The sequence below is a fragment of the Piliocolobus tephrosceles genome, chromosome 4, assembly GCF_002776525.5.
Source record: "Piliocolobus tephrosceles isolate RC106 chromosome 4, ASM277652v3, whole genome shotgun sequence".
In the NCBI taxonomy this organism is placed as follows: Eukaryota; Metazoa; Chordata; class Mammalia; order Primates; family Cercopithecidae; genus Piliocolobus; species Piliocolobus tephrosceles.
Genome location: NC_045437.1, coordinates 58,596,686 through 58,623,946, shown reverse-complemented (window position 1 = coordinate 58,623,946; position 27,261 = coordinate 58,596,686). Strand labels below are relative to the sequence as shown.

Here is a 27,261-nt window from a genome sequence, read left to right as displayed (position 1 = left end):
GTTTCCTTCACAGTGTAAATTATAAAGTATAAATCTATATGAGGAATAGCTACAAGTTTTAATGAATGATAAAGTCAATATATTTATTTTATATGTCTCAAATTACAAAGTCCCACAAAAATCTGTTTCTTTTATTAAAAAAAGTTAGATTTCTAAATGAAAATACACCTCCCACACTTGACTATTCATGAAGTCATAGCCAGAATAATAGATTTAGCCAGGAATAGTAAATGTCAAACTTACATTCTCCTCTGCCAATAAAATTAATAGTCTTTTGAATAACAATGACATACAGCATATTATATTCTTTCTTAAGAAACAAAACCTACTGGTCCTTGCTTTGAGTTTCTTAATAGAGCTTAACCACTTTTTTTTACTTCTTCACAGAGCAACAGAACAAGACTCTAGCTATGCCAAATACTCTATCAGTTTTTATGTTTAAAATGGTATGAGCTTTGGCTAATGGAAGTCTCAAGATAGTGAAAAATAAAACGATTCAATATCAGTGATGCATATATATGTTCATTATATTCCAACTTACCCAGTACACTGACAAAAGCATCAAAAAGATGAAATGTAAGCAGAGGCTCTTTCAAGTGACCATAGTAATCAGCTATGGTTTTAAAGACATCTTTTTCAAATCCCAAGTACATAGGCTGCTTCAAATCAGAACAGTTGGGCCCTATTTTCAAAAAGAGAGTGAAAGAGAAATATTAATGGAGTAATTACCTCTAAGTATTATTCTCTGTGAATATGTGTGGTGTGTACAGATATTCAGATATTTAACATATACAGAAAAGTTTTTATGGGGAAAATCGACATTAATTAAATAGGCATTCTACACTGATATTAATTAAACAGACATTTTACATTTTGCCTACACACATATGCTTTATGTCTAAATTGAAATCTATTGTAAAACAATGAAGAAAATCACCCGCTTACTTCCATTTTAAAAGAAACCTTGCTTTTTAAAAAAATTCTTCTGAAAGGCATTTTTATTAAATGTAAACAATGACAATTTTCTTTGAAATACTCAACATTATCCTAGTCTTAATAAAGTTGATCAAGATAGCAATTAGTTCACATTTGTAATAGACAAGTTATAAAGCAATTTTTAAAGCTTTTCATTATTTCATCATTGCTATATTATAAAATCCTACAGTCATAGAGTTGAGCAAAATAATCAATTTCTGCCTCTATTTCAGACTAATAAATATTTCAACTTAAATCCTTTAAAGGGGATTTTATATTTTGTCTTAATTCACTCTGATTATAAATTCTCTATTTGATCCCTGACCAACCATCAAAAGACAGTTTAATCAAGCAAAGTCATACTGCAAAGTTGAAGCAACCATTGAAACCCTTAAACGGTCTGCTCCCAACCATACCCTACTCCAGCAACAAGCAAGGAAAACATCCACTTGTGTATGGCCCAAAGAGGAGCAAGAAATGTTCTCTACAGAGTTGGCAACAACTGCCCCACCAATCCATCCACAGACCACAGATTTACACTGCCAAGTTGAGAGAGGAACTGGAGCTGCCTGCACCTTGAGGAAAATAGCAAGTGGTCCCATGAGGAACAGTGTAGCCAGCCTTCTCTATTTCCATTACAGCATGGAAGAAAGGACCACATCTGCATTGGCTAGTTCTGGCCCAGCAGAAGACTAAACAACTGTACCCAAATAGACCTCTATCCCCAGAGGAACAAAAGCAGCAGCCAAGATAAATTGAAAGGAAATTCTTCCTACAGAATCTCTGTAACTAAAGAAAGGGGATCAAGTTAAAAAGGACAGTAAAGCATTCCGAGTCTTCACATTTCGAGGTCACTGTGACAAGATCAAATGGTTTTTTCACCCTCCTTAAAGACTCTCTTACCTTTCAATATTCTGTTCTCTTCTTATAAAATAATTTGATTGGCTAAAATAATGAATGTTGTGAAATATCTATGTGTGTGGTACCACATGAATCCAGCAGCAAAGGTAGTTGCCATTTTGCTTGCCTCGTCCTCTGACATATCCCAAGCTTAATCAATTAAAATAATTAGGTTGATATTTCTCAGCAAGCAATACGCATTGCCTAGAATTATTCCCTGGCAGGATAAGTATGTGGTTCATTCTAAGCAGTTGTACCCCTTTGTGAACATCTCATCATCCTTCTTAAAAATATGCAAAAAAATTTTAACGATTTCCCTAAAAAAAAAAAAAAATGCATAGTGAGCCCTATGAGAGGAAGCCATATTTTTATGACATTTTCTTTCTCAGTTATCTTGAATTTTAATAATAATAAATTTTTTTTTCATAAATGTTATTGCTGACGGATTCTGGAAAAGAAATGCTTTGACTTTTCTGTATCTATTTTTTATTGAATCCTGGACATGTGCAAAGAAGAAAAACACAGTTAACCTGGTTTTGCATTTATGTAACCAGCATTGAGGCTGGCCAACAATGAATGTATACAGGCCCATGTGCACACAGGTGTGACAATAAACACAGATGGGCCTGAAGAGAAAGAGGCGAGCAGTACATGAACAGAAAAGGAGGCAACAGGCCTTCAAAATACCATACAATCAGCCTATCCTTTCTGTTCCCTTTTAGATGACTGTAATGCGAATCTGGACTTATCAAGGATAGGATGGACAAGAAACAGGTCGTGACTTTGGTGGACTCAAAGTAGATTTTGAGGGTCAACAGGAATTTCAGAAAACATAGACTTTATAAAGTTACTCAAAAGGGTAATTGGCCCTTTGGCCACCTTTATTTGTTTGACACATAAACATCTTTACAGATATGCCAACCACTCATAAAGCATTGTACTTGATACATGTAAGACAAGTTCCCTTTTCCCAGCACTTGCCACCTAGTATCACACCACCTCACACACATGAAGATCATTAATAATTCACCCCTCACATCTTTGCTCTCCATTGATAAGAAATAAGAGTTATTCTAAGCTTTCTGTAGAAGTTTTTTGGCTTTAGGTGCACATATTGCTTGAGGGAAAATTATGTTCTTTACTACATTTCAGTCATCATTGAAAATTCAACATCATAAACATCTTACTATATATTTTACAATATATTACAGGCTAAATTGGTTATATTAGCTTTCTATGTTCATTCCTAGCTGATCAACTTCTAAATCCTTGGTTTGCCACTTCGGAAATAGGAAGTTTAACTTCCCATTTATACTTTCTATCTCATCATTTCCAACCCTAGACAAAGATGCAATTTAAATTTCATTTACTTCAAACGACTGAGCAGGAAGAATAAAAAGTACTTCCTCTACTAAGACCACAGTACTCTGCAACTCAGAAGTTCCAAAATTTTAACCAAAAACCAATGAAAATTTTAATAATTAAACCCAGAGAAACTTGGGATTCACACAAACTAATGGCTACTATTCATATACAAAAGGATAGTATAGAATGAATAACACTCATTCAAAAAGCTATTCAAAATCATAGGATCATGTTCTATATATTACCACTAAGATTCCCCACATTAAGCTTAAGAGTTATTTTAGTTTCATTCTATAATCAAACAAAACTAATTCCAGCTAAACCCATATTTTAGGGTCTACTAACTCACGAATTTAAAGAGAATTTATACCTATATCTGTAATGCTAGTCCTGTACAAAAGAAAGGACTTGTGGTACCTGTGAGACTCAAAAGGCACTCCAGACCAAATATCACTATTATCAGTCAGCCAAAAGAACCGGAACTCTTTCCATCAAAATGACTTGTTTGGGTTAAGCCACTGATCATTAAAATCCCTTCTTTGGGTTAACCCGTCTGAAAATTCCCAGAAGAATGGTAGTGTTTCTGAGATACTATAACAACTAATGCCTTCACAGTACCTATGATATTCAATGATCTCAAAATCACACGCCTATGAAATGGATTTTATATACCTATAAATATCCTCACAGGGACCACTGTGGTCCAGGCCCTGTCATCTTACATCCAAATTACTGGAATAGTCTTTCTCGTTTCTCTACATGCAGGTTCTTCTCCTTCCAAACCATCCTTCACCCTGTGATGAAGCAATTAGAACTAGTGTGGATGGATCTACTAGAAAGTACAAGTACTAAATTCCTTTAAAATTGTTCTAGAATTCAGTCCTTTCACTAAGTCAAAAATTTATCACTAAAAGCACAGTAGTCCCAAAATAATTAACTGCCAGTCTCACAGGTGTCAAATCAATGTTCAGGCCATTGAGCAGAAATTTTTTCTAATTTAGGGCACTAATTTCTGTTAATTTCACAAAACTGTCAGGTAATTAGTACTTACAATTTGCCAAACACTTCATAGCTGACAGCACCCAATGAGGAAGTTCTTCTGAAGGAAAAATAAAAAGAAGAAAATTTTAATTCAATTCCATATAACTCAAGAAATCATATACATACTTGGTATCATAAGAATCCATTACTTGCACAAGTAATGTGAACCATATCTGCTAATCACAAATCACCAATTTATGTAATTAGAACATTTAAAAGATGGAAATCTTTCCTTGGCAGCAGTGTTATAACATGCGCTTACATAAATCATGCCTACAGATTTCTCTAAGGACACAATGCACCTTTTAAAGCTATAGTAAAATATATATATAGGAAATATATATTTACTATATATTAAAATATATAAATATATAAAAATATATAAAATATATAAAAATGTAGTAATTTATATATATATATAGTTTGCTCCAAACAAACGAAAAATCAATTATTTTAAGAATTAAAAGAAGAAAAAGAAAAGAAAAAATATTAGTCATCAAACACATTTGTGAAACAAGTCCACCAAACACCACCAGCCCCATAAAAAGGGTAATTCTGTAGGTGCAATATAAGTATCATTTTACGTGTTTCCATTTTCAAAATGCTTTAGGCCAAGAAAGTTCCACTTACATATTAATGTTAGGCTATTAGTATTAGGACAAGCTTTAAATAACAGTAACCTAACATTGCTACAAAAAAATTCCAGCTGAACCATTTGGTACAGAGTCTCTTCCCTCCAGGCCCTGCCACAAACATCTGATGAGATGGACTAGCACTCAGGCTGCCACTTCACCTTCTCTATTTCTGTAAAACTGCGAAGACACTTGTTGAATTGTGTTAGATCTAATGAATCGGAGTCTTGTAAAATGCTCTCTTCTTTCTTAAGATCTTACTTAATAAAATGAAAGATTATTGATCGTCTAACTTAAAACTAAAAGTATCAATTTGCTACACTCAGAGAATGTGGAGGAATTTTAGATGTATTTCAAAGGCTGCACTCTCCCCCTCATTCTATGGAACTTAATTTTGTATGTTGATATTAACTTCACAACTCATAAAGTCACCACAAACGTATTCTCATTGTTCTCCATTCCTTATATAGGGACTATAAAAGGAGAAGTGTTTCAGGTCTGAAGATAGGTTCTGCAGGTTCTGCTCCTGTCAGCAAACATGGCCTAGAAAAATCTCTTCCCCTCTCACCACTGCTCAGGCTATTCTGCTATATTCTGTCTGCTTCCCAGGAGCCTCCAGCCCTAAATTTAATCATATTTTTAAAAAGTCAAAAAGTATTATGCCATCTTCTCACAACCAAAGATCATCAAGTTCCAGCCAATTCCCAGCATCGAGAGTTTGAACTAAAGGAAGAACAAATCAATGAGCCCATCCAAATCTGGTCCTTATCCACAGAAAGATTTAAAATCAGTGTGGGGGCTGTGGTCCACTGTCAGTACCCTAACCACATTTGTACAAATCAAAAACCAGGTTAGGTGGCTGTTATATGTTTTGCTTTATTTTGTTTTGTTTTTCTGATTTGTAAACTGGCCTAGGGTGGGAAATATGAAAAATTAAAGCAACATCAACATTTTAAAAACTACCTTATTAAAAAGAACCAAGACTATTCCAGAAAATCTAACACAGAGAAACCAAAACAAATATGTGAGAATTCTAAAAGCAATCAGATCCCAGGGCCCACCTGAAAACTGACTCAAACTCTTAGTTATGTCTTGAATATTCTCACTTTTTAGAGATCTCCCTGGGAATACGGAACCACTTAATGCCCAAGGTGGCTAACACTGAACTAGCTTCTGGAAGGATTTTGCTGAGGCTCTCATTCCTAGATATTCATCTTCCTATGACATTACCTTAATCCAAACAATTTGTTAAAAGGTATTAGAAAGAATATATGTAATGAAGGAACAAACTTATTCAGGGTTTAGGGAAGGGTCAAATAGGAGCTGATGGACCTATGCAGCCAATATATTGTGTCAATAAGTAACAAAATTATGTTTATGCACTTACTTGACTTGTCATCAAGAATAACAACTCCCTGCTTGCTAACACTATATACATTATGGATGATGAACTTCGAATTGACAAGTTTGATGTCTAAAACTTCTTCCAAGGAATCCAGGCCAAGAATTTTCTGTAAACTAAAAGATAAGCAATTATATTAATTAGTTCTTTCTTTCATATTATATTTACTCAAAAACCTGGTACTACAAAAAATCAATCTTCATAATGCTTTATTTTCATGCACTGCACCCAATCTTTGTGGGACAAAAAGGGCAGAAATGGAGTACAATAAAACAAATATAAAAGATATCCTTTTGCTATTAACATTTTGCTTCACAGATTTAGTAACACGCCAAATGACAAGAAAGTAATTTTGTAAGTAAAATTACTACAACACAAAAACTAACTTACCCAATGATAAGAAACTACTATTAGCATATCGTCATGAGAAACAAAATTTTGCTGTATATGATTAACTTTATACAAATAGTACATCAATATCTAGGAGACCAAATTTTCTATTATGTATTTTATTACACTTAAGAACTTTTCAACTCCTAACTATTATGTAAATAGCAGGAGATAATCCCCAGAATTCCGCTAAACTATGTTGACTGAGCACAACTGCAAATAATTCAAAGTGGAGATTTTTATATATAATTTCAGAAAATTAAATATGCAGAGAGTGAAGAAGCAGCAAAATAGGAAACAATATCTCTAAAATTTCTCATTAATATCAAATGTACATACTATGATAACGTCATAGACTTCCATATCTCTTCTACATTGGCCTCTGTCAGCTGTCTGCGGTGGACAAGACGGCAAGCTGGAACCTCTCCAATAGCAATACTGTGACGCTTGTACCACATCTCAGAATTCTAATGGAGGGGGATGTAAGAAGGGAGGGAAGGAGAAACAGTAGAAAGAGAGAGAATAAATATTTCAATATAAGGTGGTGTGATTTTTATGAGAAATGTCTTTGATTTGGTCACCTGTAATTTGATTTAAAATAGTAATTAGAAACATAAACTAACTTTCTTTGCATGAACCTCAGAGAAGCAAAGAGTGATTCTTAAGACTAGGTCACATTAAAATGAATATTCATGAATTACAAAAGAGCTATGGCAATAAGTATGGCATTAACTAGCTAATTTTTCCTGTGGACGTTTCAACTAATCAGTGACATAGCAGTGAAATAAAAGTTTATTAATTAAAAATTAAGGAATACATATCTAAATTCACACACAGTACAGATTGACTATTGAAAATGAAATTAAAATGTATTACTTTTGAGGGTTGTCTATTTTTTTATAAGCAAATATCAAGTAAGTGCAATATTCGAAAGTAGCCCCCAAATCTTAGGCATCTGCAAAAGGCTCCACAAGGACAGCTGAAGATGGCAAAAGGAAGAGAAGGGTTTTTTTTTTTGTTTGCTTTTTAGCATTACCCCAATCCTGGTGGTCTTCTACTGGGGATATTTTAAGGAAAAAATGTGAAAAAAAAAAAAAAGGCAGTCAATTCTATAATGAGCTTAGGTTTTCCAAGACTAGAAGAATCTACCTTTGTTTATATATTTGGTCAGGGGCTATTCCACAATATTCCATGCCCTAACCTTCTTACCCTCAACTGGCAACAATAACAAAGTTTAGGAGGAAGAGACAAAGAGGAAAAAGAGTAATAAATTATAGAACTTACAGGAAAAGGCGGTTACAAGAGAGTTTTAACAAAAACCTGCTCAGTCTGAACATACAAAAACAGCTGCCATATACAATTGACCCTTTATATCTATCGGTTTTGCATCTCTGCATTCAACCAACCACAGATTGAAAACATTCAGGGGAAAAAAATGGATGGTTTCATCTGTACAGAACATGTAGATTTTTTTTCTTGTTATTCCCCGAACCAGGGGTCCTCAACCCACAAGTCACAGACTGGTATCAGTTCATACCCTATAAGAAACCAGGCTGCACAGCAGGAGGTGAGCATTGGGCAAGTGAGTGAAGCTTCATCTGTATTTACAGCCTCTCCCTGTTGTTCACATACTGCCTGAGTTCCACCTCCTGTCAGATCAGCCACAGCATTAGATTCTCACAGGAACATGAACCCTTTTGTGAACTGTGTATCTGGGGGATCTAAGTTGTGTGCTCCTTATGAGAATCTAATGCCTGATGATCTGTCACTGTCTCCCATCATCCCCAGATGGGACCATCTAGTTGCAGGAAAACAAGCTCAGGACTCCCACTGATTCTACATTATGGTGAGTAGCATAATTATCTCATTCTATATTACAATGTAATAATAACAGAAATAAAATGCACAATAAATGTAATGCACTTGAATCATCCCGAAACCACCCCCACCCCCACCCCAGCAGCCCTGGTCCATGGAAAAATTGTCTTCCACAAAACCCATCACTGGTGCCAAAAAGATTGGGGACTGCTGCCTTAAACAATACAACAACTATTTACATGCAAGAGTGAAAAACTGCAAGAGTCAGTCTTTCTTTGTTACTGGTCTCCCAGCTGTTGGCAGGTATGATTTTGTTTTGAAGTACCTTTAAACTATTGTTCATAAAGGACCACAGAGAGACAGACCAAGCCTAAGAGTTCATGGATGATTCTCTCTGCTGCCAGCCCCTCCGTCTTTCAGTTATGGCACTTACCATCACAACTGGCCTCACTGGGATGTTCTCTTGTGAAATGCCTGGTGGGGGATCATTCCATTCTGGAAACTTAATAACATCCTTTTGGTATGGGGGTTTCTTTGGATATGGTTTCAGGGGTGAAGAAGGAGGAAATCTAAAACCCAAGAAGAAATTCTCTATTACTGCAGTCAGGGGAAGACACAGATATTTTAACAATAGTCTCCACTTTTGTGTCCCTGTAAAGTTATACAGTAATTACAAACTTCAGATAATAAATGAGCTCATACTTAATCAAATTATTACACATGGTTAATTGTACCCAACAATAACATTTTTTTAAAATATTCATTCATTATGCCCATCAAATAACATTTATGGAGAAAAACAGGAATTGAACATGTGGCACATTTTTAAATAAATAAACAAAACTTGTTCTCTTATCATGTGATGTCCATGATCAAAGAGGTCCTTAAGGAGATGCTAGACTAAGCCATTTGTTTCACTGAGCTAAAATCCTTACTGCTTCATAACTCCAGCCAAAATGCATACATGGTGAGCTGCATATAGAAATTATTGGTAGAGAAATCCTCAGTAATACTTGCTAAGAAAGAATACATTAACACAAAAATCATTTGGCTTAATTTTCACTTGTATTACTATTTCTAATAAAGATTAATCCTTTTTCCATTGAATATCTAGCACTTCACACTGAGATTGGAGCTTTAGTCTAGAAACCCATCTTGGAGGGAGCTAGAAAGTGGCCATGTCCTTATTCTGCCCTTCCACACTCTCCCCTGTTCCTAGCCTTCCTGTGTATTGACAGCATCACTCCTTGGACTAACACCTAAAAGTTTAAATAAATTTTAATTTTTAAAACTGCTCTACAGTTTTCTGTAGGCTTGTTAGAAAAGGATACAATGCATTACATTGCACTGCAAAAGCAATGTAAGAACTCTAGTTCTTAATGTTGATATAAAAGGCAGTGGGTTGTTGACTTTTATTTTGACTTTTTATTTACTTAAGCCAAAATAACAGCTTAAAAATCTTATCCATGTTATCCATAGAAAAAAAAATCATACAAATAACAAAAGACCTTATTTAAAAGCAAATGCAGAAATAAAGAATTTTAAAATGTCTATAGTGTTCAAGGAAAGTTTATATGAAGGTGAATCCAGAGAATCACAAACAAGAGTACTAAAGGAAACAGAATGTGTCACCTCAAAATATTCCTCTTTGACATAATTTTTTGGATCTAAAGGCCATTTGAAGCAAACACAGAAAAGCACTCTTTCCTCTGTCTAAGAGCAGGAGAATTATTAATATAAAGACAAAAGGTCTATCTTTCCCTCTTTCCTGCCTCAAAACAGTATGTAAATTCTCCTTTACAACCTTTATCAGCTTAGAGACTGCACCAGAGGCATCTAAGCAGACTTTATTAGTTTCCCCATAAATTTACTTTCCCACACTTTCCTGTCTTTGGAAGCCTTGAACTGCTTTCATGTGTCCTGATGCTTCTCTAAAATTTATTGCTTTTTGTTGAAGACCTGATATAAGCTGGGACTCTAAGGCACTGCATCTAGTTATTTTTCTCCCATGGAATGTGCACTACACATATTAACAAACCTGCTCGTTTTTCTCTTGTTAATCTGTCTTTTCTTGCAGGAATATGTCCCAAGTATGAACTTCTGAAGGTTGACAAAAACTATAATTTCTCATCTTCAAATAGAGAAACATTTCAAAAATAGTCACAATAGATTTGAAAAGGAATGACTAGTGGAGAAAAGTTGCATTTCATCTTTTCTGAAAAGAATATCCAAAAACTATTTTAAACATCAGTTTGGGGTCAGTTAAAAAAAGAGAGAGATCTGGAAATCACTAAATCAAGTTAAAGATAGCTTAAAGTTTGGTAATCAAGTTACCAAGGCAGGTGTTCCCAAAAGATTCCAAAATATAAACTAAATGAATCTCTATAGCCAAAGCATCTTTCTTTGTAAATAAAGGGTGGCTTATAAAAGTCCAATTTTATTTCTTACAAGTCAACAATCCCAACAAATGCTCATTTCCAGACAAAGTACAGCATTTATGCATGTGTATGTGCACACACACTCATATACACATAGGATATTGAATGTAATTCCAGGAGTTCTCAGATCATCCACCTCTCAGTTCATTCAAAACTAAACAAAATCCCTACTCCCATCCCACCACTAATGCCCTCTGTTTACTCTCCCACTTCATCCCCTCAACTATGACACAAACATTTTCAGACCTGAGTTCCGGCCTTTCTCACAAACTGTCTATGTGTCTTTTAGAAAGTATAAGTCTCTCTAAATAATAATTCATTTATGTGTCAAATGAAGGAATTAAATTGGATGACCCATAAATTTTCTCCTAAGTCCAAAAAGATGCTTCTTATATTCCCATAACCAGAAAAAAAGTAATATCTTCCAAAGACCAAAGTAGAATTTGTTACGTGCAAAACTGTGATTGAAGAGATACCAGGAAATCACTTTTTTCCTCCACACTAAGAAGATGAGATCTTTGCTGTCAGTAACATCTGCAGTTACCAATAGAAGATGTGCTATCTATTTTCACAGCAGTCTGACAACTTTGCCTGAGAAAAAATACAGAAGAGCTCCCTCCAGTGGAGTACTTCTATTTTGGGCATTGAAAGTTAGCAATTTAATCCTAACATTTTAATAATGTAATATTTCAACTGTTAAAGATGATCCAGTTCAAATACCACATTTTTCACTCAGAGAAATTAGGCTCAAAAAAGGAAAGCAACTAATTTAAAAGCCTCACAACTGGCCAAGAGAACAAACCATCTTACACAAAGGATTGGCAAGCCTTTTATTAAGAAAATTATAAAAATTTTATGCAAAAAAAAAAAAAGACAGTGTGCCCCCTAAAAAGAAAATTATAAAATTTTATTGAAAGACATTAAAGAAGAGCTAAATTAATAGCTATATTATGCTGGTAAATAAGATTCTATCTTAAACTCAGGCTCAAGCAATCCTCCTGTCCTCCTGTTCAGCCTCCCAAGTAGCTGGGATTACAAGTAGTTGCCACTATGCGCAGCTTAGTGAATAAGATTCCATATCATACAATGTTAATTTTCTCCCATGAAGATACATAGTTACAATGAAAATTTAAAAAAAACATTAATATAAACATTTTTATAAAACATGGTAAACTTATTCCAAGCCAGGCATGGTGACTCACATTTGTAGTCCCAGCTACTTGGGAAGCTGAGATGAGAGGATCACTTGAGGCCAGGAGTTCAAGAGCAGCCTGGGCAATAAAGCGAGACCCCATCTCTAAAGTAAAAAAAAACAAGAAACAAGATCAACTGATTCTAAAATTTATACGAAAATGCGAAGGCCCAAAAATAACACATTCTTAAAGAAGAAAAACAAAGTGAGGTGACTTGCCCTATCAGATATCAAGACTAACATAATAGGGCAATACTAATGGCAGAGACCATACTTTCCCAAGTTCCGCATTGTTGACATTTAGGGCCGGATAGTTATCTGTTGTGGGGAGCTGTCCTGTGCACTGGGGGATGCTGCTAAGTGCAAAGCATCCCTGGCCTCTACTCACTGGATGTCAGTAGCACCCTACACACAACACACACACCTGTTGTGACAACCAAACATTTCTCCAGACATTGCCAAATGTCTTCCACAAAATGGCTCCCAGTTGCGAATCATGGGTCTAGACAAAGAGAATTCAAAACAAATAAACACTACTCTTTAGAAACATGATTTATGATAGAGCAGACATTACAGATCAATAGAAAAGTATGGACTGTTCAATAAATAGTAATGAGCCAACTGGTTATCCATTTGGAAAAAATGAAATTGCATCCTGGTTCAGCCTACCATATTTCCAAAGGTGTTTACAATCATACCTCCTAACCATATGCTCTTTTGCAACATGATCTTGCCACTACTGTATCAAGAGGCAGAGCGTCTTTCTCTATCATCTCAAGTCTAGGTGAGCCCCCTATAATTGCTTTGATAAATACAATAAGGCAGAAACACTAGCCTAACTGGCTAGAACTCTCTTCCTGCCTCTTGAAACTCTCACTCTTGTATAACTCATTATTATGAAGCTCCCTCTAGGAAATCAGCCATCTTATAAGAAGTATGACCACCATGAGACCACCATGTTGCGAAATATCTAAGCAACAGGAAGAGGCCCTAGAAGACAAGATACTGCAAGGAAAGAAACTGAGGTAAAGGAGCACCAAAATTCCAGATCTGCAAATAAACAAATATTCCTGGAGGTGGATTCTCCAGCCTCAGCAGCCCCAGTTAATGTCCACCTAAGCAACCTTCCAAAATTCATGATCCACACAATTATGTAAAAACTACAATGGGCCAGGCACAGTGGCTCACACCTGTAATCCCAGCATTTTCAGAGACCAAGGTTGGTAGATTGCCTGAGGTCAGGAATTTGAGACCATCCTGGCCAACATCATGAAATCCCATCTCTACTAAAAATACAAAAATTAGCCAGGCGTGGTGGTGTGTGCCTGTAATACCAGCTAGTCAGGAGGCAAAGACAGGAGAATTGCATGAATCCAGGAGGCAGACATGTCAGTGAGTTGAGACTGTGCCACTGCACCACACCAGCCTAGGCAACAGAACGAGACTCCATCTCAAAAATAAAGCTGGGGGCGGGGGAGGAGGGGGGTTCAAGATGGCCAAATAGGAACGGCTCCAGCCTCCAGTTCCAAGAGTGAGTGACACAGAAGACGAGTGATTTCTGCATTTCCAACTGAGGTACTGGGTTCATCTCACTGGGGCGTGTTGGACCGTGGGTGCAGGACAGAGGGTGCAGTCCACCGAAAAGAGAGCGGAAGCAGGGTGAAGCATCGCCTCACCCGGGAAGCACAAAGGGGAAGGGAATTCCCTTTCCTAGCCAAGGGAAACTGTGACACACAGCACCTGGAAAATCGGGTCACTCCCATCCTAACACTGCGCTTTACCAAGGGTCTTAGCAAACAGCACACCAGGAGATTATATCCTGCGCCTGGCTGGGAAAGGTCCCATGCCCACAGAGCCTCCCTCATTGCTAGCACAGCAGTCTGAGATCTAACTGCAAGGCTGCAGCAAGGCTGGGGGAAGGGCCCCCGCCATTGCCGAGGCTTGATTAGGTAAACAAAGTAGCCAGGAAGCTTGAACTGGGTAGAGGCACCGCAGCTCAAGGAGGCCTGCCTGCCTCTGTAGACTCCACCTCTGGGGACAGGGCATAGCCAAACAAAAGGCAGCAGAAACCTCTGCAGATTTAAATGTCCCTGTCTGACAGCTTTGAAAGGAGTATTGGTTCTCCCAGCACAGAAGTTGAGATCTGAGAACTGACAGACTGCCTGCTCAAGTGGGTCCCTGATCCCCGAGTAGCCTAACTGGGAGACATAACCCACTAGGGGCAGATGACACCTCACACCTCAAATGGCCGGGTACCCCTCTGAGATGAAGCTTCCAGAGGAATGATCAGGCAGCAACATTTGCTGTTCAGCAATATTCACTTTTCTGCAGTCTCTGCTGCTGATACCCAGGCAAACAGGGTTTGGAGTGGACCTCCAGCAAACTCCAACAGACCTGCAGCTGAGGGTCCTGACTGTCAGAAGGAAAACTAACAAATAGAAAGGACATCCACACCAAAACCCCATCTGTACATCACCATCATTAAAGATCAAAGGTAGACAAAACCACAAAAATGGGGAAAAAGCAGCGCAGAAAAGCTGAAAATTCTAAAACTCAGAATGCCTCACCCCCTCCAAAGGAACGCAGCTCCTCGCCAGCAACAGAACAAAGCTGGATGGAGAATGACTTTGACGAGTTGAGAGAAAAAGGCTTCAGACAATCAAACTTCTCCAAGCTAAAGGAAGAAGTTTGAAACCACTGCAAAGAAGGAAAAAAACTTGAAAAAAGATTTGACGAATGGATAACTAGAATCACCAAAATGACCTGATAGAGCTGAAAGCGACACGAGAACTACGTGAAAAATGCACAAGCTTCAGTAACCGACTCGATCAACTGGAAGAAAGGGTATCCATGATTGAAGATCAAATGAAAGAAATGAAGTGAGAAGAGAAGTTTAGAAAAAAGAGTAAAAAGAAATGAACAAAGTCTCCAAGAAATATGGGACTATGTGAAAAGACCAAATCTACGTCTCATTGGTATACCAAATCTACGTCTCATTGGTATACCTGAAAGGAATGGGGAGAATGGAGCCAAGTTGGAAAACACTCTTCAGGATATTATCCAGGAGAATTTCCCCAACCTAGCAAGGCAGGCTGACATTCAAATTCAGGAAATACAGAGAATGCCACAAAGATACTCCTCCAGAAGAGCAACCCCAAGACACATAATTGTCAGATTCACCAAAGTTGAAGGAAAAAATGTTAAGGGCAGCCAGAGAGAAAGGTCAGGTTACCACAAAGGGAAGCCCATCAGACTAACAGTGGATCTCTCAGCAGAAACTCTACAAGCCAGAAGAGAGTGGGGGCCAATATTCAACATTCCTAAAGAAAAGAATTTTCAACACAGAATTTCACATCCAGCCAAACTAAGTTTCACAAGTGAAGGAGAAATAAAATCCTTTACAGACAAGCAAATGCTTAGAGATTTTGTCACCACCAGGCCTGCCCTACAAGAGACCCTGAAGGAAGCACTAAACATGGAAAGGAACAAGCACTACCAGCCACTGCAAAAACATGCCAAAATGTAAAGACCACTGATGCTAGGAAGAAAATGCATCAACTAACGAGCAAAATAACCAGCTAACATCATAACGACAGGATCAAGTTCACACATAACAATACTAAACTTAAATGCAAATGGGCTAAATGCTCCAATTAAAACACACAGACTGGCAAACTGGATAAAGAGTTAAGACTCATCAGTGTGCTGTATTCAGGAGACCCATCTCACATGCAGAGACACACATAGGCTCAAAATAAAGGGATGGAGGAAGATCTACCAAGCAAATGGAAAACAAAAAAAGGCAGGGGTTGCAATCCTAGTCTCTCATAAAACAGACTTTAAACAAACAAAGATCAAAACAGACACAGAAGGCCATTACATAATGGTAAAGGGATCTATTCAACAAGAAGAGCTAACTATCCTAAATATATATGTATCCAATACAGGAGCACCCAGATTCATAAAGCAAGTCCTTAGAGACTTACAAAGAGACTTAGACACCCACACAATAATCATGGGAAACTTTAACACTCCACTGTCAAAATTAGACAGATCAGCAAGACAGAAAGTTAACAAGGATATCCAGGAATTGAACTCAACTCAGCACCAAGCAGACCTAATAGACATCTACAGAACTCTCCACCCCAAAACAACAAAATATACATTCTTCTCAGCACCACATTGCACTTATTCCAAAATTGACCACATAGTTGGAAGTAAAGCACTCCTCAGCAAATGTAAAAGAATAGAAATTATAACAAACTGTCTCTCAGACCACAGTGCAATCAAACTAGAACTCAGGACTAAGAAACCCAATCAAAACCGCTCAACTACATGGAAACTGAACAACCTGCTCCTGAATGACTACTGGGTACATAATGAAATGAAGGCAGAAATAAAGATGTTCTTTGAAACCAATGAGAACAAAGATACAACATACCAGAATCTCTGGGACACATTTAAAGCAGTGTGTACAGGGAAATTTATAGCACTAAATGCCCACAAGAGAAAGTTGGAAAGATCTAAAATTGACACTCTAACATCACAATTAAAAGAACTGGAGAAGCAAGAGCAAACACATTCAAAAGCTAGCAGAAGGCAAGAAATAACTAAGATCAGAGCAGAACTGAAGGAGATAGAGACACAAAAAACCCTCCAAAAAATCAATGAATCCAGGAGTTGGTTTTTTGAAAAAATCAACAAAATTGACAGACTGCTAGCAAGACTAATAAAGAAGAAAAGGGAGAAGAATCAAATAGACACAATAAAAAATGATAAAGGGGATATCACCACCGACCCCACAGAAATACAAACTACCATCAGAGAATACTAGAAACACCTCTACGCAAATCAACTAGAAAATCTAGAAGAAATGGATAATTTCCTGGACACCTACACTCTTCCAAGAGTAAACCAGGAAGAAGCTGAATCCCTGAATAGACCAATAGCAGGCTCTGAAATTGAGGCAATAATTAATAGCCTACCAACCAAAAAAAGTCCAGGACCAGATGGATTCACAGCCGAATTCTACCAGAGGTACAAGGAGGAGCTGGTACCATTCCTTCTGAAACTATTCCAATCAATTGAAAAAGAGGGAATCCTCCCTAACTCATTTTATGAGGCCAACATCATCCTGATACCAAAGCCTGGCAGAGACACAACAAAAAAAAGAGAATTTTAGACCAATATCCCTGATGAACATTGATGCAAAAATCCTCAATAAAATACTGGCAAACCAAATCCAGCAACACAGAAAAAAAGCTTATCCACCATGATCAAGTGGGCTTCATCCCTGGGATGCAAGGCTGGTTCAACATTCGCAAATCAATCAACGTATTCCAGCATATAAACAGAACCAAAGACAAGAACCACATGATTATCTCAATAGATGCAGAAAAGGCCTTTGACAGAATTCAACAGCCCTTCATGCTAAAAACTCTCAATAAATTCAGTATTGATGGAACGTATCTCAAAATAATAAGAGCTATTTATGACAAACCCACAGCCAATATCATACTGTATGGACAAAAACTGGAAGCATTCCCCTTGAAAACTGGCACAAGACAGGGATGCCCTCTCTCACCACTCCTATTCAGCATAGTGTTGGAAGTTCTGGCTAGGGCAATCAGGCAAGAGAAAGAAATCAAGGGTATTCAATTAGGAAAAGAGGAAGTCAAATTGTCCTTGTTTGCAGATGACATGATTGTCTATTTTGAAAACCCCATTGTCTCAGCCTAAAATCTCCTTAAGCTGATAAGCAACTTCAGCAAAGACTCAGGATACAAAACCAATGTGCAAAAATCACAAGCATTCTTATACACCAATAACAGACAAACAGAGAGCCAAATCATGAGTGAACTCCCGTTCCCAACTGCTTCAAAGAGAATAAAATACCTAGGACTCCAACTTACAAGGGATGTGGAGGACCTCTTCAAGGAAAACTACAAACCACTGCTCAATTAAATAAAAGAGGACACAAACAAATGGAAGAACATTCCATGCTATTGGATAGGAAGAATCAATATCGTGAAAATGGTCATACTGCCCAAGGTAATTTAAAGATTCAATGCCATCCCCATCAAGCTACCAATGACATTCTTCACAGAATTGGGAAAAACTACTTTAAAGTTCATATGGAACCCAAAAAGAGCCCATATTGCCAAGACAATCCTAAGCCAAAAGGACAAAGCTGGAGGCATCACACTACCTGACTTCAAACTATACTACAAGGCTACAGTAACCGAAACAGCATGGTACTGGTGCCAAAACAGACATATAGACCAATGGAACAGTACAGAGCCCTCAGAAATAATACTACACATCTACAACCATTTGATCTTTGACAAACCTGACAAAAACAAGAAATGGGGAAAGGATTCCCTATTTAATAAATGCTGCTGAGAAAACTGGCTAGCCCTAAGTAGAAAGCTGAAACTGGATCACTTCCTTACACCTTATGCAAAAATTAATTCAAGATGGATTACAGACTTAAATGTTAGACTCAAAACCATAAACACCCTAGAAGAAAACCTAGGCAACACCATTCAGGACATAGGCATGAGCAAGGACTTCATGTCTAAAACACCAAAAGTAATGGCAACACAAGCCAAAATTGACAAATGGGATCTAATTGAACTAAAGAGCTTCTGCACAGCAAAAGAAACTACCATCAGAGTGAACAGGCAACCTACAGAATGGGAGAAAATTTTGGCAATCTACTCATCTGACAAAGGGCTAATATCCAGAACCTACAAAGAACTCAAACAAATTTACAAGAGGACAAACAAAAAAAAAAAAACATCAAAAAATGGACAAAGGATATGAACAGACACTTCTCAAAAGAAGACATTTATGCAGCCAATAGACACATGAAAAAATGTTCATCATCACTAGCCATCAGAGAAATGCAAATGAAAACCACAATGAGATACCATCTCACACCAGTTAGAATGGCGATCATTAAAAAGTCAGGAAACAACAGGTGCTGGAGACGATGTGGAGACATAGGAACACTTTTACACTGTTGGCGGGACTGTAAACTAGTTCAATCATTGTGGAAAACAGTGTGGCGATTCCTCAGGGATCTAGAACTAGAAATACCGTTTGACCCAGCAATCCCATTACTGGGTATATACCCAAAGGATTATAAGTCATGCTGCTATAAAGACACATGCACATGTATGTTTACTGTGGCACTATTCACAATAGCAAAGACTTGGAATCAACCCAAATGTCCATCAGTGACAGACTGGATTAAGAAAATGTGGCACATGTACACCATGGAATACTATGCAGCCATAAAAAAGGATGAGTTCATGTCCTTTGTAGGGACAGGGATACAGCTGGAAACCATCATTCTCAGCAAACTATCGCAAGAACAGAAAACCAAACACTGCATGTTCTCACTCGCAGCTGGGAATTGACCAATGAGATCACTTGGACACAGGAAGGGGAACATCACACACCGGGGCCTGTTGTGGGGTGGGCAGGGGGAGGGATAGCATTGGGAGATATACCTAATGTAAATGAAGAGTTAATGGGTGCAGGACACCAACATGGCACATGTATACATAGGTAATAAACCTGCATGCTGTACACATGCACCCTAGAATATAAAGTATAATAAAAATAAATAAATAAAAGTAACATTCCCCTAGAATATTACAAATAATATCACAGGGTGTACACCCCCTGTGGCATTTGGAGTAACATTCCCCTAGGATATTACAAATAATATCACCAGGTATACACCCTCTGTGATATTAAGAGTTACATCTTTCTAGGACATTACAAATAATATCACAGGATGTGCACTCACTGTGATATTACTCGTAATATCTCCCTAGGATACAAGGTATTATATCACAGAGTATACACGCATGGTGCACATCCACTGTGATATTTAAAGTAATATGTCCCTGTAAGATTACAAATAATATTGAAGGGTGTAAACACCCTGTGACCTTAGGGGTAACATCCTCCTAGGATATTATAATATCACAAGGCGTACACCCCCTGTGACATTTTGTACACCGTTTGTGACATTAAAAGTAGCATCCCCCTAGGATATTACAAATAACATCAAAGGCGGTTTTTTCACATGCTTTACACTTCCTGAGACATTAGGCATAATATTTTTCTGAGATATACGAATAATATCACAGAAGGTGTACACACATGGTGTACAGTCCATGTGACATTAGGAGCAACATCCCCGTAAGATATTAGAAATAATATCACTGGACATACGCAGTAACATCCCCCTAGGATGTTATGAATAATATCGGAGGGGGTGTACACATTCTGTAAAATTAGGAGTAGCATGTTCCTAAGACATTATGAATAATATCACAGGGTGTGTATACACATGGTGTATACTCCTTGTGATGTTAGGGGTAACATCCTTCTAGGATATTATGAATAATTGCACAGTAACATCTTCCTATTATATTATGAAAAATGTCACAGGGTGTACACCTCCTGTGACATTAGAAGTAACATGCTCTGAGGATATTCCGAACAGTTTCACATGGTGAACATCCCCTGTGACATGAAGAGTAACATCCACCTGGGATATTACGAATAATATCACAGGGTGTACACCCCCTGTGACTTCCAAAGTGACATCCCGGCCGGGTGTGGTGGCTCACACCCGTAATCCCAGCACTTTGGAAGGCCAAGGCAGTGGGATCACCTGAGGTCAGGAGTTCGAGACCAGCCTGACTAATATAGCGAAACCTCGTCTCTACAAAAAATACAAAATATTAGCCGGGTGTGGTGGCATGCGCCTGTAATCCCAGCTACTCCAGAGGCTGAAACAGGAGAACTGCTTGAACCTGGGAGGCGGAGTTTGCAGTGAACCGAAATCGTGCTATTGCACTCCAGCCTGGGCAACAAAAGCCAAAACTCTGTTTAAAAAAAAAAAAAAAAAAAAAAAAAGTGACATCCCCCTGGAATATTATGAATAATGTAACAGAGTGTATACCCCTTGTGACAATAGGATTAACATCCCCCTAGGATATTATGAATAATATCAAAGGGTGTACACCCACTGTGATACTAGGAGTAATAGATTCCTAAGGTATTACTAATAATATCACAGGGTGCACACCCACTGTGATATTGGGAGTAATATCTCCCTAAGATGTAAGGAATAACATCACACAGTGTACACATATCATCTACTCCCACTGTGATATTAGAAGCAATATCTTCCTAAAATTTTACGAAAAGTATCACAGGGTATACATTCTCTGTGACAATAGAAACAATATTTACCCTGGGTATTACAAATAATTATCAAGGGAATACACACATGGTATACAGTCACTATATGATATTAGGTGTTACATCTCCCTAGGATGTTACAAATAGTATTACGGTGGGTGTACACCATGTGTGTACACACGCTGTGATATTTGAAGTAATATCTCTCTAGGATATTATGAATAATATCAAAGGGTTACAACGTCCCCCTCCCCGTTATAAAGAAAAAACTACAACAGTTGTTTTAATCCACTAAGTTTGACATAGTTTTATTACACAACAACAGATAACTAGAAACGAAATTTGTGGCATCTGCAACAGGACCGGGCAGTGAAATGGATGCATGAAGGGCCTCAGAAGGACTTCTTAATAGAAGCTGAAAGAACAGTAAGGAAGTTGTTGTGGAACAGTATGGAAGGTGGAGAAAAAAATCTGTGTTGCACAGTGGCATGAATTTCAGTAAAACTGTCACCTGTGGTAATAGGGAAACTAGAAAAGGTGGATCTGGCAAACAAATTTCCCAGGATGAATGATGAAAATGACAACTGGTTTCTTTTATAACAGCTGCAATAACCAGGTGTGGATTGTGCCAACTTAAGAATGATGAGGTGGATAAATTTGAAAAGAAGAGCTTTACCTCTCATAAAGGGTTTCAGTCTGTAGGCTGGCCATCCCACAGTTTGGGAAGCAAAGCCTCCAGAAGCAGCTGACAGCAAGCACTTTGAGGGAGGGGTAAAGGGAACAGGAATTTTTGCTGAGCAAGGTGGCCAAATATGCATATTTAATAAGCTAAAGGAAGAGTCATGAATATTTATGAAAGGAGAAATACGCACATGTGCAATTGAGCTTCATGTACCTTTCGTGGGTTGCATGTTCAAAAAATGGTGGCATTAGCATGATCTGAGGATGGAGTTTTCAGCCCACTGATGTCAAAAGATAAAGCAGAGGACACAAAACCATCACTGTGTATCCTCCAGCAGTCAGCCAAAACCGGTCTGGAGATGGTGGCCAGTTTTCAGCAAGGGATGTATTGTGAAATTGCAAAAAAAGTGGGAAGAGTCCAGTCACAGTCTCAGATGACTGGCTTAAGATGATAAAGCAATGAGTCATCTGTTTCTTGTTTTCCAGAGCTGGTTTCTGCTTACTCCTTAGGGAAGAAATCTGGTTAAAGGTTACTAAGGAAGGGACATATTGAAGTTTGTCCAACTCCCTATCCCATCACGGCTAGGAACTCAGTTTTTAAGGTTTCTTTTTTGTAGAATGCTTTTTATTTGTTTACTTATACATGAATAAGTTCTTCAGTGATGATTTCTGAGATTTTGGTGCACTCATCACCGGAGCAGTGTACACTGTAACCAATGTACAAGTCTTTTATCCCTCATCACCCTCCCACGCATTCCCCAAGTTCCCAAAGTCTATCATATCATTCTTATGCATTGTATCCTCATAGCTTAACTCCCACTTATGAGTGAAGACATACAATGTTTGGTTTTTCATTCCTGAGTCACTTCACTTAGAATAATGGTCTCCAATTTCATCCAGAATGCTGCAAATGTCATTATTTTGTTCCTTTTTATAGTGGAGTAGTATTCCATGGTATATATATATACCACATTTTCTTTATCCACTCGTTGATTAATGGGCATTTGGGCAGGTTCCATATTTTTGCAACTGCAAATTGTGCTGCTATAAACATATGTGTGCAAGTGTCTTTTTCGTATAATGATATCCTTTCTTCTGGGTCAATACCCAGTCATGGGATTGCCGAATCAAATGGCAGATTTACTTTAAGTTATTTAAGGAACCTCCACACTGTTTTCCATAGTTGTACTAGTTTACATTCCCACCAGCAGTGTAAACATGTTCCTTTTTCGCCACATCCATGCCAACATCTATTTTTTTTAATTTTTTTATTATGTTCATTATTGCAGGAGTACGGCGGTATCACATTGTGGTTTTGATTTGCATTTCCCTGGTCATTAGTAATGTTGACCATTTTTTCATGTGTTTGTAGGCCATTTACATATCTTTTTTTAAGAATTGTCCACTCATGTCCTTAGCCCATTTTTGATAGGATTGTTTTCTTCTTGCTGGTTTGATTGAGTTCCTGGTAGATTGTGGATATTGGTCCTTTGTTGGGTACATACTTTGTGAACATTTTTCTCCCATTATGTGGGTTGTTTACTCTGCTGATTATATCTTTTGCTATGCAGAAACTTTTTAGTTTAATTAAGTCCCATCTATTTATTTATTTGTCTTTGCTTTTGTTGCATTTGCTTTTGGGTTCTTGTTCATGAAGTCTTTGTCTAAGCCAATATCTAGAAGGGTTTTTCCGATGTTCCACGATTTTTATAATTTCAGGTCTCATATTTAAGTCTTTAATCCACCTTAAGTTGATTTTTGCATAACGTGAGAGATGAGGATCCAGTTTTCATTCTCCTACATGTGGCTTGCCAATTATCCCAGCACCATTTGTTGAATAGGGTGTCCTTTCCCCACTTTATGTTTTTCTTTGCTTTGTTGAAGATCAGTTGGCTGTAAGTATTTCGCTTTATTTCTGGGTTCTCTATTCTGTTCCATTGCTCTATATGCCTTTTTATACCAATACCATGCTGTTTTGGTGACTATAGGTTTATAGCATAGCTTGAAGTCAGGCAATGTAATATTTCCAGATTTGTTCTTTTTGCTTAGCCTTGCTTTGGCTATGTGGGCTCTTTTTTGGTTCCACATACATTTTAGGATTGTTTTTACTAGTTCTGCAAAGAATGACGGTGATATATTAATGGGAATTGCATTGAATTTGTAGATTGCTTTTGGTAGTACAGTCATTTTTACAATGTTAATTCTACCCATCCGTGAGCATGGAATATGTTTCCATTTGTTTGTGTCATCTATGATTTCTTTCAGCAGTGTTTTGTAGTTTTCCTTGTAGAGGTCTTTCCCCTTATCGATTAGGTATATTCCCTAAGTTTTTTGGGTTTTATTTTGAGGGGGTGCTACTATGAAAGGAATTGAGTTCTTGATTTGATTCTCAGCTTGGTCACTGTTGGGGTACAGCAGTGCTACTGATTTGTGTACATTAATTTTGTATTCTGAAACTTTACTGAATCCTCTGATCAGTTCCAGGAGCTTTTTGGATGAGTCTCTTAAGGTTTTCTATGTATACAGTCATATCATCAGGAAACAGTGACAGTTTGACTTCTGCTTTACCAATTTGGATGCCTTTATTTATTTCTCTTGTCTGATTGCTTCAGCTACAAATTCCAGTACTATGTTGAACAGAAGTGGTCTGTGTTTGTTACATCTCGAGTTGAGCACACTCTTCTGGTCCATGTTTGTTACATCTCAAGTTGAGCTTTCATTCACCGTCCACCCCTGCTGTTTGCCGCCATCACAGACCGCCTGCTGACTTCCATCCCTCTGGATCGGAAGCTGTGCTTCTGATCCAGGGAGGAGCCCACTGCCACTACCAATCAGGCTAAAGGCTCTCCATTGTTCCTGCATGGCTAAGGCCCCAGGGTTCATCCTAATGGAGCTGAACACTAGTTGCTGGGTTCCACGGTTCTCTTTCATGACCCACTGCTTCTAAGAGCCATAACACTCATGCATGGCCCAAGGTTCCATTCCTTGGAATCCGTGAGGCCAAGAACCCCAGGTCAGAAAACAAAAGACTTGCTGTCATCTTAGGAGCGGCCCGCCCCCATCTTGGGAGCTCTAAGAACAAAGACCGCCCCCACCCCCCATAACACCTTGATATGGAACTCTCCCCTTTCCCCTAAGGATGGGCTTTCTGAGAGCCAAATTGCAGTAATTATTATTTCTCTTCTGGGTCTAGCCACCTGGTGCATACAGGGCTCTGGACTGGTACTGGGGGAATGTCTGCCAAGACTCCTGTGATGTGATCTATCTTCAGGTCCCTCAGCCATGAATACCAGCATCTGCTCAGGTGAGGGTAGCAGGGGAGTGAAGTGGACTCTGTGAGGGTCTTTGGTTGTAGTTTTGTTTAGTGACTGATTTTGTGTTGGTTGGCCTCCAGCCCAGAGGTGGCACTGACTACCCTAAGACCGTCATGCTACAAGAAGCACAACTCACATGGAGATGACCTAGAGGATGAAACCTCATGTAGAAAGAGAGGCCAAGAAGCACAAAGACACCACATTTGTGAGGTGAGAAAGAAGCCATCTTAGAAGTAAATTTTCTAGCCCAACTGACGCCACCTTTGTCGGAAGAGAAAAACTACTAGGTGAGCTCTTTCTAAATACTTGCCACAAAACTCATGAGCAAAATAAAATGGTTACTTTAAGCCACTAAAGTTTGAGGTAGGCTGTTTCTCAGCAACACAAAATCAAAACAATTCCAAACTCACAGCATGAATAAAAAATCATGGGCAAAACCATTAAACATAAGGCACAAAAATATCTCTTATTCTAAGACAAAAGTATATCTTACTTTGAGTAATGAAGAGACTCGTTTTAAGAAAGATATTAAAATCATACAACATAAAGAAAAGGACTAATAGATTCAACTACATTAAAATTAAGAACTTTTATGTTCATCAAGACACCACAAAGTGAAAAACATGAAAGATCTTTGTAATCCATATAACTGATAAGGATTACATATCCAATAATGTCCAGAATATATATATATATAAAATATCCCGAATACATACATATATATATATATTTTTTTTTTTGAGATGGAGTCTCACTCTGTTGCCCAGGCTGTAGTGCAATGGTGCAATCTCATCTCACTGTAACCACCTCCCAGGGTCAAGCAATTGTCCTGCCTCAGCCTCCCAAGTAGCTGGGACTACAGGTGTGTGCCACCATGCCTGGCTAATTTTTGTATTTTTAGTAGACATGGAGTTTCACGATGTTGGCCAGGCTGGTCTCGAACTCCTGACCCTCAGGTGATCCACCTGCCTCAGCCTCCCAAAGTGCTGGGATTACAGGCGTAAGCCACCATGCCTGGCCCAGAATATATTTTTTTAAACCACAATGAATCGATAAGAAAAAACTTCTGAGGAAAAAGGCAAAACACATGAACCAGGCATTTCCAGATGTGGAATCAGGAATGGTGAATAAACATAAAAATACACTCAACCTCATCAGTAATCAAGGAAATTCAAAATAACATTATGAAACAGAATTTCACACACATCAAACTGGCAAAAGTTTAAGTCAATATCAAATATTTTCTGCTACTGAAATAAAAATTAGCATATGTTCTTCTATGAAAGATGTCTTTCTCAATAAAACTGAGAACATTTAAAAGGAGCAGAGCTCCCTCTAGTGGGCTACATTTCATTTTGTTTTAAAAATTGTAAATTTAATCCTAACATGATCACGGATTCCAGAATTATAAAGTCCCTTAGAAATCATCTAGAACAAACTACACATTTGTACACTGAAGAAATTAAGGCCAGAAAAGTTACTGGCTACAGCTAATTGTCCAACCAAACAATGCAGGTCTCCGAGTGCCACCACCACTGACAAATATTGGCTGGAGAAAAGAAATTTTAAAATAATCCATACCAGAACTATCCTTTGGTGAATTTACTTGTAAAAAAAAAAAAAAAAAAAAAGTAGGATTTATTACCTAATAAATCAATAAAATTATTCTAAGGCATCTAAACCACAAAGAAACATAGTTACAAATCTTAATAAACTTCACTGATAAATGATAGGCCTCTCAGTCATTTAAAGCCCTTTTCAGAGTTTATATACTGTGAAAGCATCAGTAGAAATTTGCAACATCTACAGCTTTGGCCAGCCTGGCTCCTTGCCTTACTAATTTACAGACTTTGTACCCAAAAACAAAAAGCAAACAACAATACAA

General features: G+C 37.8%; 1 protein-coding gene across 2 annotated transcripts in view; it reads right to left on the bottom strand.

Moving 5' to 3' along the window:
- DEPDC1B (DEP domain containing 1B) overlaps window positions 1–27,261 on the bottom strand; it is a 121,223-nt gene that overhangs the window by 61,304 nt on the left and 32,658 nt on the right. For both annotated transcript variants that reach the window (XM_023210494.1, XM_023210495.1), the window contains exons 3-7: window positions 8,957–9,092; window positions 7,045–7,172; window positions 6,301–6,431; window positions 4,292–4,339; window positions 542–682 (exon numbers count right to left, since the gene is read on the bottom strand). In XM_023210494.1, the coding sequence (XP_023066262.1) occupies window positions 542–682; window positions 4,292–4,339; window positions 6,301–6,431; window positions 7,045–7,172; window positions 8,957–9,092 (584 nt within the window). The remainder of the gene's footprint in view (window positions 1–541; window positions 683–4,291; window positions 4,340–6,300; window positions 6,432–7,044; window positions 7,173–8,956; window positions 9,093–27,261) is intronic.